The following is an 11,084-nucleotide window of genomic DNA, read 5'->3' on the forward strand; positions in this document are numbered from 1 at the left end:
TGGTGCATAGGAAGGCAAATTAGAGATTGGAGGAGGGTGGCAAGGAAACAGGAATTGGTGATGGTGAGAGGTTAGGAAAGGCATAGGGAGACGGGAATGGATAATTGATGGTAACTTTAACCGCTGAACTTTATTAAATAGACACCAAACTACTTGACTCTTTCTATACACTTTTCCACACATTATCAGTCTTATTTTTTCCTTATGCTTATGCTTGAGATAATATAGAAACTCATCCCCAAATAAAAATCCCATTCCTCACACCTATTCTGTAGCTCATATATTCTAATTGTCTTGCATAGACTGTAACAATACTTCACCGAGCTAAAATTGGATGATGAAATGCTGAAATTTTATAAATAAAAAAAGAAAAAACATTTTCAGATTCCCAAGACTTTCATGTTATGCTAAAATAGGGAATTTAATAAAAGAGGATATATTAAGTTATTTCTGGTAACAAAAATTTTCCCATGATTAACAAACAACTGTATAAAAAAAGATTAACAGATGATTATATCAACCACAAACAAACTAGACATTATGAACAAATGACAGTGATGATGGTTACTACTTATAGAAACGTCATGAAAAACACTCAAAGCCTTTTTTTACCTCCTGTGACTTTCTTCTTCTTATTGGTCCTTGGATGATGCCACTGTGTTGTCTGTGTCGAATGACTGGAAGAAAATAATTAACAATGTATTGTAATTATGAATCTGATGTATATTAGAATAAACACAATCATAAAATTTGATATAAAAATTTCCCTTAACTAATTTCAGTGCTCTCCAAAAAAAGGGATTTTGATGAAGGAAAAATCTATTTCTGGGCGAGAGACCTGTGCCGCCCAGTGAAATGCTCCTATAGCACCATTTCTAAGGAATATAACTGAAATGCTCCTATAGCACCATTTCTAAGGAATATAACTGCTAAAATATTACCAGAGAAAAAAATGTATAGGAATGCTAGGTTGAACTAGCTCGCTCACCTATAGGTGTCGGTATAATCTAGGGCGAAACAGACCAGAGGTCTCGTACCATTTAGATATCTCCTCTTCAAAATCCCTCAATAGTGAGGTGCGGTTCAACCTCCCCTGCCGCGCAGACTAGTACTACTAACTCTACCCACGCTTGCCCAGCACTCCTTTTTTAGTACCTGATACATTTGGTTTGTTTTGTTTTTCTCGGTGTTTTTTTGCATTATTTTCCCCTTCTCTGCGCATTGATGGCGGAATCCCAGTTACTCCATCGAAGTTGAGTACTTTGTCCATGAGTTTCAAGCGTGAATGGGCAGTGTAACCGTTGTTTTATTATTTCAGAAGTGTTTTATAGTGTTAGCGTTCCTTCTAACCGTTCATGGTTTCACGGTCCTGCCTTTTCTCGCTAGTTCGTTCGTTGCTACTTTCATTATTGTTATTCGTTCGAACTTTTTGGGAGATTTTACCTTTACACCAATTATATTCTTGCAACTATAGCGTATCATTATCATTATTATACTATGGTATCAGAGTTAGCGTATCATTAAGGCTCAGTTATGTTGGCATGCCTGCCCTCGTGCATATAGTGGATAGCGTTCCCGCGGGAACTGTTTTGCTGTTTTCTCTAGGAGCGTTTCACTTTGATGTTATATTGACTATTAGTTTTATTTTCGCTCCACATAGTTTTACGTTTTGGTTCGAGTGGGACTCTAGCGTAGCTCTTTATTTGTGTTACTGTTCGGTTCAGTAGTAAGGTTGGTACCCCTGTTTTCCATCTTCCGAGATGACGTCATGCCTCCTCCCGTGCCACTCGCTCGAGTCCCTCTCTTGCCTTATTAACTTAGCATGCCTAGCCATTTTTACGTGATTACGCTTTTTTCATTATTTACTTTTGAGTATTTTTGACGGTTCATATTGTTTTTATTGCCAAACTCCATTATGATCATATTTTTGGGTATTCCATGTTGTGTTGAGGTCTCCAGTTGTTAGCCCTGCCTACCACCACCTGTCCACGTGATTCCCCTGTACAAACCCCCCCCCCATCCCCCCCCCCCCCAGAGCATGTCTCTCCTCTCACTCAATGGTTGTTGGTTATGACATACGGGCCAAGCATGCTTGTTCCTCAGTCTTCCCTCAACATTCCGACATACTGAGGAGTCCCAGAGTTGCCAGGTTTTATAAACGGGAACAGGCCAACTTCTAATCATCCACAGCTTTAAAAGGCCAACCTGTTATTAGAAAAAAAGGCAAAAAATAGAGTATTTAAGACCCAGTTTTTTCATTGTTATTAAAGGCCAACCAATTTCAAAAGGCCAAACTTGAGGTTTTTGGGCCTGGAAAAAAGGCCAACCTGGCAACCCTGCTGAGGACCGAGATTATCTCACGGGGGCTACATAGTCTCATTCATCCCGGGCGGTTCTCGTCCCCCCCCCTCCCGTCGTCTCGATTGGCCATCAGTTGGGGGAGGAGGAGGGTCGGGACCGCCGAGGACTTTATCACGTGCCCTATCCATGTAATTGGCCAGTCTACTTTATGCCTTCTTAGTATGGCTTTTGCTTTTAGCTTAATGGAATTAGGAATGAGACCTTATCTATAGGTTAGGAGTGTCCCCATCATACGGTACCTCCTGCCATTATCGTTCGTAGTAGGACATATTATTAATCTACAATCATAGCATTCTACACGAATCATTACCTTCGTCCCGGTACATTCTCCCACCGTACCCTCCCGTCATCAGACATTGGGACCTCCGGGCTTACAATACTGCCGGATCTGATGATACTGACACAGTTTATGATTCCTACTTTCCCTACGGGAACCCTATATTTTCACGGATGTTAATGTACAGTATTGGATCATAATTATAGGAGTTTTTTATTATATGTATTAAGGATGTAACTTTAAGTTTACTTTAAGTATTTCTGTTCCCAGTCCGGGACTATTATTTTCTACTATTTAATCCCTTATTTATACATCCTTTTTATACCTCCCTGGTAATGACGGGATGGTATATTCCTCGCTATGACAATATTATTTCATTGATAATCTTAACTTATTATGTTTCAACAATGTCAGTTAATTTTTGATAATTTTTTCCCTGGTTACTATACCGGTCCGAATTTTGTTCATAGCCTTTTGCCCCGATTTCATATCGGTCTATTTTAAGAATCCGGTCCACCCGGATCTTTTTAGGTTATTAACCTATTATGGGATACTCATGTATCTGTATTTTATTCTATACTTCCCAAGTAACGACGGGATAGTGTACTGTATTTCAAGCTATGACAATATTATTTCATTGATAACCTTAACTTATTACGGAATTGTTTTAACAATGTCAGTTTATTTATAAGTATTTCCCCGGTTACTAAACCAGTCCTAGAGTTTGTTCATAGCCTTTTGCCCCGGTTTCATATCGGTCTATTTTAAGAATCCGTAACACCCGGATCCTTTTAGGTTACTAACCTATTATGGGATACTCATGTATCTTTATTTCATTCTATACTTCCAAGTAGCAACGGGATAGTATATCTCTCGCTATGACAATATTATTTCATTGATAATCTTAACTTATTACGCAGTTTCATATTGGTCTAATTTAAGAATTCGGAGCAACCGGATCTCTTTAGGTTACTGACCTGCTATGGGATACTTATGTATCTTTATATTATTCTATACTTCCCCAGTACCGACGGGATAATTTCTCGCTATGACAATATTATTTCATTGATAATCTTCACCTTTTACGGAATTATTTTAACAATGTCAGTTAATTTATGAAAAGTTTTTCCCCCGGTTACTATACCGGTCCGGAATTTTGTTCATAGCCTTTGATCCCGGTTTCATACCGGTCTATTTTAGGAATTCGGAGCACCCGGATCTTTTTGGGTTACTACCCTACTATGGGACACACTGTAGGTGCCCCTGTCGTTACTATCTATAATTTTAACTTCGGATATAATCTTTTGGGATTTTCATTTTATTTCCTTTGTGATTGGTCGGTTTAAACATTTATTCTCGATCTATTTATTTTACATTCCCAACGGAGTTACCTTGTTCATTAGTAACGGTATACCCTCTTTCGGAGCTCGCAGTCTTCCCTGACTTCTACCTTGGCGACTCTTTAGATCTGGGTTGGCGGGTTCGTCCGGAGTGTCAGGCCAAAGAGACCCTGTGTCTCTTCCTTTTAAGGGTTTTCAAGGAAGAACGTGGCTGATGTCAGGCCACGTCCTGTTGTCCCTAAAGTTAAAGCTACCCGCCAGCCCCTATCAAAGACTCACAGGTCTTCCAAATCACCAAACCAGTTAAGTCTTAGGGACCACGGCTAGATAAGGTTCCTAAGGAGACCGTTACCTTCCCAAAAGAACAGGCTCAGTCTGTTGGGTTAGAACCCTGAACGAGTGGGGTTGCACGAACACCATGCTGACTCCCCACAAGAGCACATACACTATGTTTCTTGTGAACGAGCAGACCCCTACTCCTGGCGTCACCAAGATGGTGGACTTAGCTCTTCAGGCAGTGGCCGAAGACAAACCTTTGCCCCAGCTTCGGGAGACAGACCCTACATCTCTTCTGCTCCCATCAGGTAACGAATGTTGGCTTAACATTCAGTCAACATTTACCTCTGGTAAGTTATCTGCTGATTGTGCGTCGACGCGATTTAGGGAACGTCTTCCAAGACTTCCTGAAACCTTAATTCGCCTCGAGTTCGAGTCCCGGTCTAAGTTTAGAAGGAGCCTAAACGTCTCGACGGTGGGGGAGATGTTTTCCCTCAACTATGGGGGGGAACACGATTTTGAGGTCATGACAAAGGCCACCTTACAATCCTTGTTATCGGATTGCTAATACTTCTTGGTAGCCAGAAGACGTTGCCGTAGACATGTTCTATCAGAGGCTACTCTCCGCCATGAGCCGAATAAACTCATTAAATCCTCCGCTTGGGGCCCGGACCTGTTCCCAGAGGACATGGTCAACTCGGTGTTAAGCGAAGCTGACAAGGTGAACCAGAGCCTCAAAGTCCGTTGGGGTCTCACTCCCAAACGGAAGTTCGAACAGTCGAACATTCAATCCCGGGGCAGGAAAAGGCTACGTCCTTATAACTCTGCCCAGTTCCGCCAGCCTCTCCAGGTAGTCCAGCCGGTCCCGGTTGCTCAGACCATCCAACCCTCCACCTCCAAGCCTCAGCCCCAAGAGGAATATGTTCTCTTCCCTAAAAGCCAAGTGGCTTCGAGTTCGTTCACCTCACCGGCTTATAACCCTGCCTATGAGTCCCGGGGTTCCTCTCAAGGATACCAGCGAGGCAGGGGCCTTGGTTCACGAGGATCCTTTCAGAACAGAGGCAAGGGGAGATATTTCTCCCGTGGAAAGGGATCACGTGGAGGCCGTGGCGGAAAACCCTCCACCTACTGAGATTCTTCAGGTAGGAGGGAGGCTTCATGCGTTCAGGGGTCTCTGGAGGTTCAGTCCTTGGGCCTTCAGCATAATTTCCAAGGGCCTGGGGTGGAGTTGGATAGAAGGGCCTCCTCCACCGAACAAATTCCATCAACTCCCGACACCGGATCTGACCCTGTTTACTCAGGATCTATTGCGCAAGAACGCGATCAAAGAAACAAAACATCTGAAGTTTCAAGGTCGCTTATTCAGTCCCGAAAAAAGACTCAGGCCGCCGGAGAGTCATCCTCGATCTTGCCCGGCTAAACTTGTTCATTCAATGCGACAAGTTTCACATGCTTACCGTCTCGCAGGTACGGACCTTACTTCCCCGTGGGGCCGTCACCACCTCCATCGGTCTTACCGATGATTACTATCATGTTCCAATAGCGAGACATTTCCGCCCATTCCTAGGGTTCAGACTAGGCAACAAGGCTTACACGTTCAAAGTGTTGCCTTTCGGGCTCAACATCGCGCCCAGAATCTTTACGAAATTGGCGGAATCAGTCATTCAAGAACTTCGAACCCAAGGGGTCCAAGTCGTCGCATATCTGGACGATTGGCTAATCTGGTCAGACAACGTCGGGGATTGTCTCAAAGCGACAAACAAAGTGACCCAGTATCTTCAGTCTCTGGGATCCAAAATAAATTTCAAAAGTCCCGCCTAACACCGAAGACCAAGTTTCAGTGGCTGGGATTACAATGGGGCCTACGATCTCACACCCTATGTCTCCCCAGGTCCAAGAGAATAGAGATGGCAAAGAATACCAAACGCTTTCTCGGGGAAAAGATAACATCCAGAAGGAACCAAGAAATGACCCTAGGTTCCCTACAATTCGCTTCAGTGACAGACCTTCTTCTGAAAGCGAAACTGAAGGACATAAACCGGGTTTGGCGCTCCAGAGCGAGCAACAAATTTCGAGACAAGAAGACCCGTCTTCCTCCCATTCTTCGGAAGAGGCTTCTCCCATGGACAACCACCAAGAGCCTGTCGAAATCGGTCCCGCTACGGTACCCTCCTCCAAAGATAGTCATCCACGCGGATGCCTCCCTATCAGGTTGGGGAGGTTATTCCCAACACAGGAAGGTTCAGGGCCTTTGGTCCACAATGTTCCAACAGTTCCACATAAACGTCCTAGAAGCCATGGAGGTCTTACTAACTCTAAAAACGTTTTTCCCCGGCCAAGAAGCAACACCTGAGACTAGTTCTCGACAACAAAGTTATAGTTCGTTACCTAAACAGAGGGGGCTCCAAGTCAGGCACCATCAACCATGTGATGGTAGAACTCTTTTCCCTAGCAGCCTCGAACCAATGGCACCTATCAGCTGTCCATCTGGCTGGAGTTCGGAACGTTGTGGCAGACGTACTCTCAAGGGCGTCCCCGTTGGAATCAGAATGGTCACTAGACCAAAAATCGTTTCAGTGGATCCTCTCCCAGGTACCGGACCTCCAGGTAGACCTCTTCGCGACGGAGTCCAACCACAAACTGAAATGTTATGTGGCCCCCAACCTGGACCCTCGGGCTTACGCCACAGATGCCATGTCTCTGAACTGGAACACCTGGGAAAGGATTTATCTTTCCCACCGGTGAACCTATTGATGAAGGTGCTGGACAAACTTCGAACCTTCAAAGGTCAAGTAGCCCTGGTGGGCCCCAATTGGCCCAAGAGCAATTGGTTGCCTCTTTTACTGGAGCTGAGTCTCCGCCCTCGCCAGATTCCCAACCTGGTTTTGACCCAAATAGTACAAACGCGCACTGTGTTCGTTTCCTCAAACATTCGGAACGACCTAACTTTATAGACCTCATAAAGTTTGAGGCCCACAAAGGGGCTAACATAGATCCCCCGAATACTTTATTCTTAGAATCAGATAAAAGAGACTCCACTCTTCGTCAATATGACTCAGCGGTAAAAAAACTAGCAAAGTTTTTGAAGGATTCTAATGTTGTCTTTATGATATTAAACCTAACAGTTACCCTTTTCAGGACCTTGTTTGAGTCAGGTTTGGCAGCTAACACTATTACTACCATTAAATCTGCCTTGAAGAAAATTTTCCTGGTCGGGTTTAATATAGATCTAACAGGCTCATTGCTAGCTTCAATCCCAAGAGCTTGTGCCAGACTGAAACCATCCATTCGTCCTAACTCGGTTTCCTGGTTTCTCAATGATGTCCTCAAACTGGCGTCAGAAACCATCAACGACTCATGTGAGTATATACCTCAACTCAGAAAAACTCTATTCCTAGTGAGTTTAGCATCCGGCGGTAGAATTTCGGAATTAGAGGCCTTGTCAAGAGATCCAGGCCACATCGAGTTCCTTCCATCAGGAGAAGTCCTCCTCTCCCCAGACAAAGTCTTCTTGGCCAAAAATGAAGACCCTCAGAACAGATGGTCCTCCTGGAAAATTATCCCGCTCCCTCAGGATCCTTCCCTGTGCCCTGTTACCACTCTAAAGTCCTTTCTATCAAGGACTTCCTATAAGACCTCAGGACCCTTGTTCGTCAGAGAACAGGGAGGGACTATAACTTTAAAAGGGATCAGACAACAGATTTTGTATTCCCCTCACGTCCATGACATACGGGCGGTAGCAACCTCAATAAATTTTTTTCCATCACATGAACTTAGCAGTTCTTACTAAATATACCAGATGGAAATCCCCGTCAGTGTTCAGGCGGTACTATCTTAAACATCTAGAGGCCCTTCAGCTTGCTACCGTAGCCGCAGGGAGCGTGGTATCCCCCGAACAAATTAATTCCTAATTAATTCCTGAATGTACTATGTCTTGCCATCTTCTTCCTCTTACCTGGCTCACTTACAGTTCCTACCTGAGTTCAGTTTGTTGTCACCCATGGGTGTCCCCATGTCTTAGATATTGTTTATCTCTATTATTAATTGTCATATTTACATTCTGCACTGCAACTCTTGATTAAACCACTGTTATGTTATGTTGATTTTGATTCGTTCCCTTATATTTACTGAAGTTTGGGTTCGTTTCTCTGGTACTATTTCACTGGCCGGCACAGGTTGAGCCCAGAAAAGGGATTTTGACGAAGGAAAAATCTTTTTCTGGGCGAGAGACCTGTGCCGCCCAGTGAACCCACCCTAGTTGTCCCCCCCTGATCAGACCCCAAACTTAGGGGTGCTATAAGGAGTGCTGGGCAAGTGTGGGTAGAGTTAGTAGTACTAGTCTGCGCGGCAGGGGAGGTTGAACCGCACCTCACTATTGAGGGATTTTGAAGAGGAGATATCTAAATGGTACGAGACCTCTGGTCTGTTTCGCCCTAGATTATACCGACACCTATAGGTGAGCGAGCTAGTTCAACCTAGCATTCCTATACATTTTTTTCTCTGGTAATATTTTAGCAGTTATATTCCTTAGAAATGGTGCTGAAGGAGCATTTCACTGGCCGACACAGGTTGAGCCCAGAAATAAAACTTTTAATATAATTTGTATTTTTCCTGGCAATACAAACCTGAGTCATTTAATATGGGTACGCCAGAGCGCAAGCTGGTACGGCTGATGAAGAATCATCGAGGTTCTGGCAACTAATATGTCATGCCCTTCTCACGCATGTGTAGGCTCAACAGACTGTGGCTTGAATCAAGGAATCACTAACTCCAGCAGAGACTTGCAGTGTGGATACGGCGGGTAGTAAAACTTAAATGAGTCATGTCTGTATACAGTGATCCCTCACCACTTCAAGGTTCGACTATCGCTGACTCAATGCATCGCAGGTTTTTTGTTGAAAAATACAAATTAAAAAATAGCACCATATTGCAGAAAGCAGCCATGTTTTATCTTGATACATGAAAGAAACGGCTTTATGGGCTGTCAGACAAGGAGCAGCAGCTCGCACTTATACCCACTCAAAGTCAGACAAGGCACGTGATTTGTTACTGGCGTGAGATCGACAAAACAGAGCATAAGAGGATGTATCCCGTGAGCTGACTGGTTGCGCATTATCGCATCCTTTCCCAGCATCTTCCCTTGGAGTATCCCGCAGCTCCGCCAGTCTCTCGTTCACGCTGTACTGTACTCTTACAAGTGTCTCGCGTTCGTAGTGTTCTTTGATTCATTTAACTTTTGTAAAGCCATTAAAATGCCTGCTAAGCGATGTGCTCCTATGAAAGATTCCTCTAGTGAGCCGAAGAGGAGGAGGAAGATGATGATAATCACTGAAAAGGTAAAATTTTAGATATGTTAAAGGAAGGCAGAAGTTATGCTGCGGTGGCACGCCATTATAGCGTGAACTAATCTACTGTGCGCTATATAAAGAAAGATGAAGTGAACAACCAGGGCAAAGAAGCGAAACGTGCGGTAATGCCGCGTAATAAGCAAATTGTTAAGGTGGAAGCTGCATTAGCCTTGTGGACGCCATATTGTACGAAAAAAAATGTGAGTGGATACTAATATGATCAGGACAAAGGCCAAGTCTATTTTTTATCAAACCTTGCCCGATGACGAAGACAAAGAAGAAGCCGATGACGATGATGCTGACAAACCACAGCGTACTAGCACTACGACGAGTGATTAGCGGCATCGAGGACGAGGCTTTACAGCCAGCAAAGGGTGGTTCGACAAGTTTCAAAAGCAATACGGCCTCAAAAGTGTGCCCTTAGATATTATAAGGTCTATTAAATTTACATGCTGACTTGATAAATTCCTAAATATGATAACAAATAAGTTAAAAGAAAAGAAGAAATATAGTAAAGAAATAGCTTACTTTATCTTGTTTTGCTGATACTAAAAAATTCTTCAATCATATGGATGTTGAATATCCTTGTCATATTGTCTATTTAAACATTTCAAAACGACCCTGAAATTTGTTTGGCGAGATATTGTTGAAGCTCAGTCCTGTGCCAGTTCAGGGTTTCCATCCTAGGATATCAATATTCTGTGATCACAGCCATATTTAGCCCAATTTTTGGTCAAGGGATTCAATTTCAAAACCCGTGATTTTTATTCTTAGTTTTTGCAATTTTCTTTCTGTAATTTAGAATGCTAGTAATTCCATGGATGAAATATTCAAAAATTTTGGATAAACTGAGGTGAACAAGTTCAACTACAACCAGAGGCATAGTTTCCTACAACATTCTTGCACCGAGAAAATAAGATATATATATATATATATATATATATATATATATATATATATGTGTGTGTGTGTGTATATATGCATATATATACATACATATTTATATATATATATATATATATATATATATATATATATATATATGTATGTATGTATATATACATACGTATATATACATATATATACATACATATATATATACATATATATACTATATATATATATTAAATATATATATATATATATATATATATATATATATATATTATATATATATAATATATATATATATATAATATATATATATATATATATTATATATATATAATATATATATATATATATATAATATATATATATATATATATATATAATATATATACATATATATAATATATATACATATATATATATATATATATATATATATATATATATATATGAATGATAAAAATAAAATTAATGTAATTTTCATAAATTAGGTAATACACAATATATTTCACTTTTAAATTTTCCCATATCTTATGTACGAAAATGTTCTTCCTGGATCCGGCAGGTTTACAATTCTTAAAGATGATATAT

The 11,084-nt window shown here is 41.7% G+C and overlaps 1 protein-coding gene across 2 annotated transcripts in view; it reads right to left on the bottom strand.

The window, feature by feature from the left end:
* Nucleotides 1–11,084, bottom strand: part of Wwox (WW domain-containing oxidoreductase) — a 111,234-nt gene that overhangs the window by 64,868 nt on the left and 35,282 nt on the right. For both annotated transcript variants that reach the window (XM_068363709.1, XM_068363710.1), the window contains exon 3: nucleotides 613–677. In XM_068363709.1, coding sequence (XP_068219810.1) covers nucleotides 613–677 — 65 coding nt within the window. The remainder of the gene's footprint in view (nucleotides 1–612; nucleotides 678–11,084) is intronic.

The sequence above is a fragment of the Palaemon carinicauda genome, chromosome 40, assembly GCF_036898095.1.
Source record: "Palaemon carinicauda isolate YSFRI2023 chromosome 40, ASM3689809v2, whole genome shotgun sequence".
Classification (NCBI taxonomy): domain Eukaryota; kingdom Metazoa; phylum Arthropoda; class Malacostraca; order Decapoda; family Palaemonidae; genus Palaemon; species Palaemon carinicauda.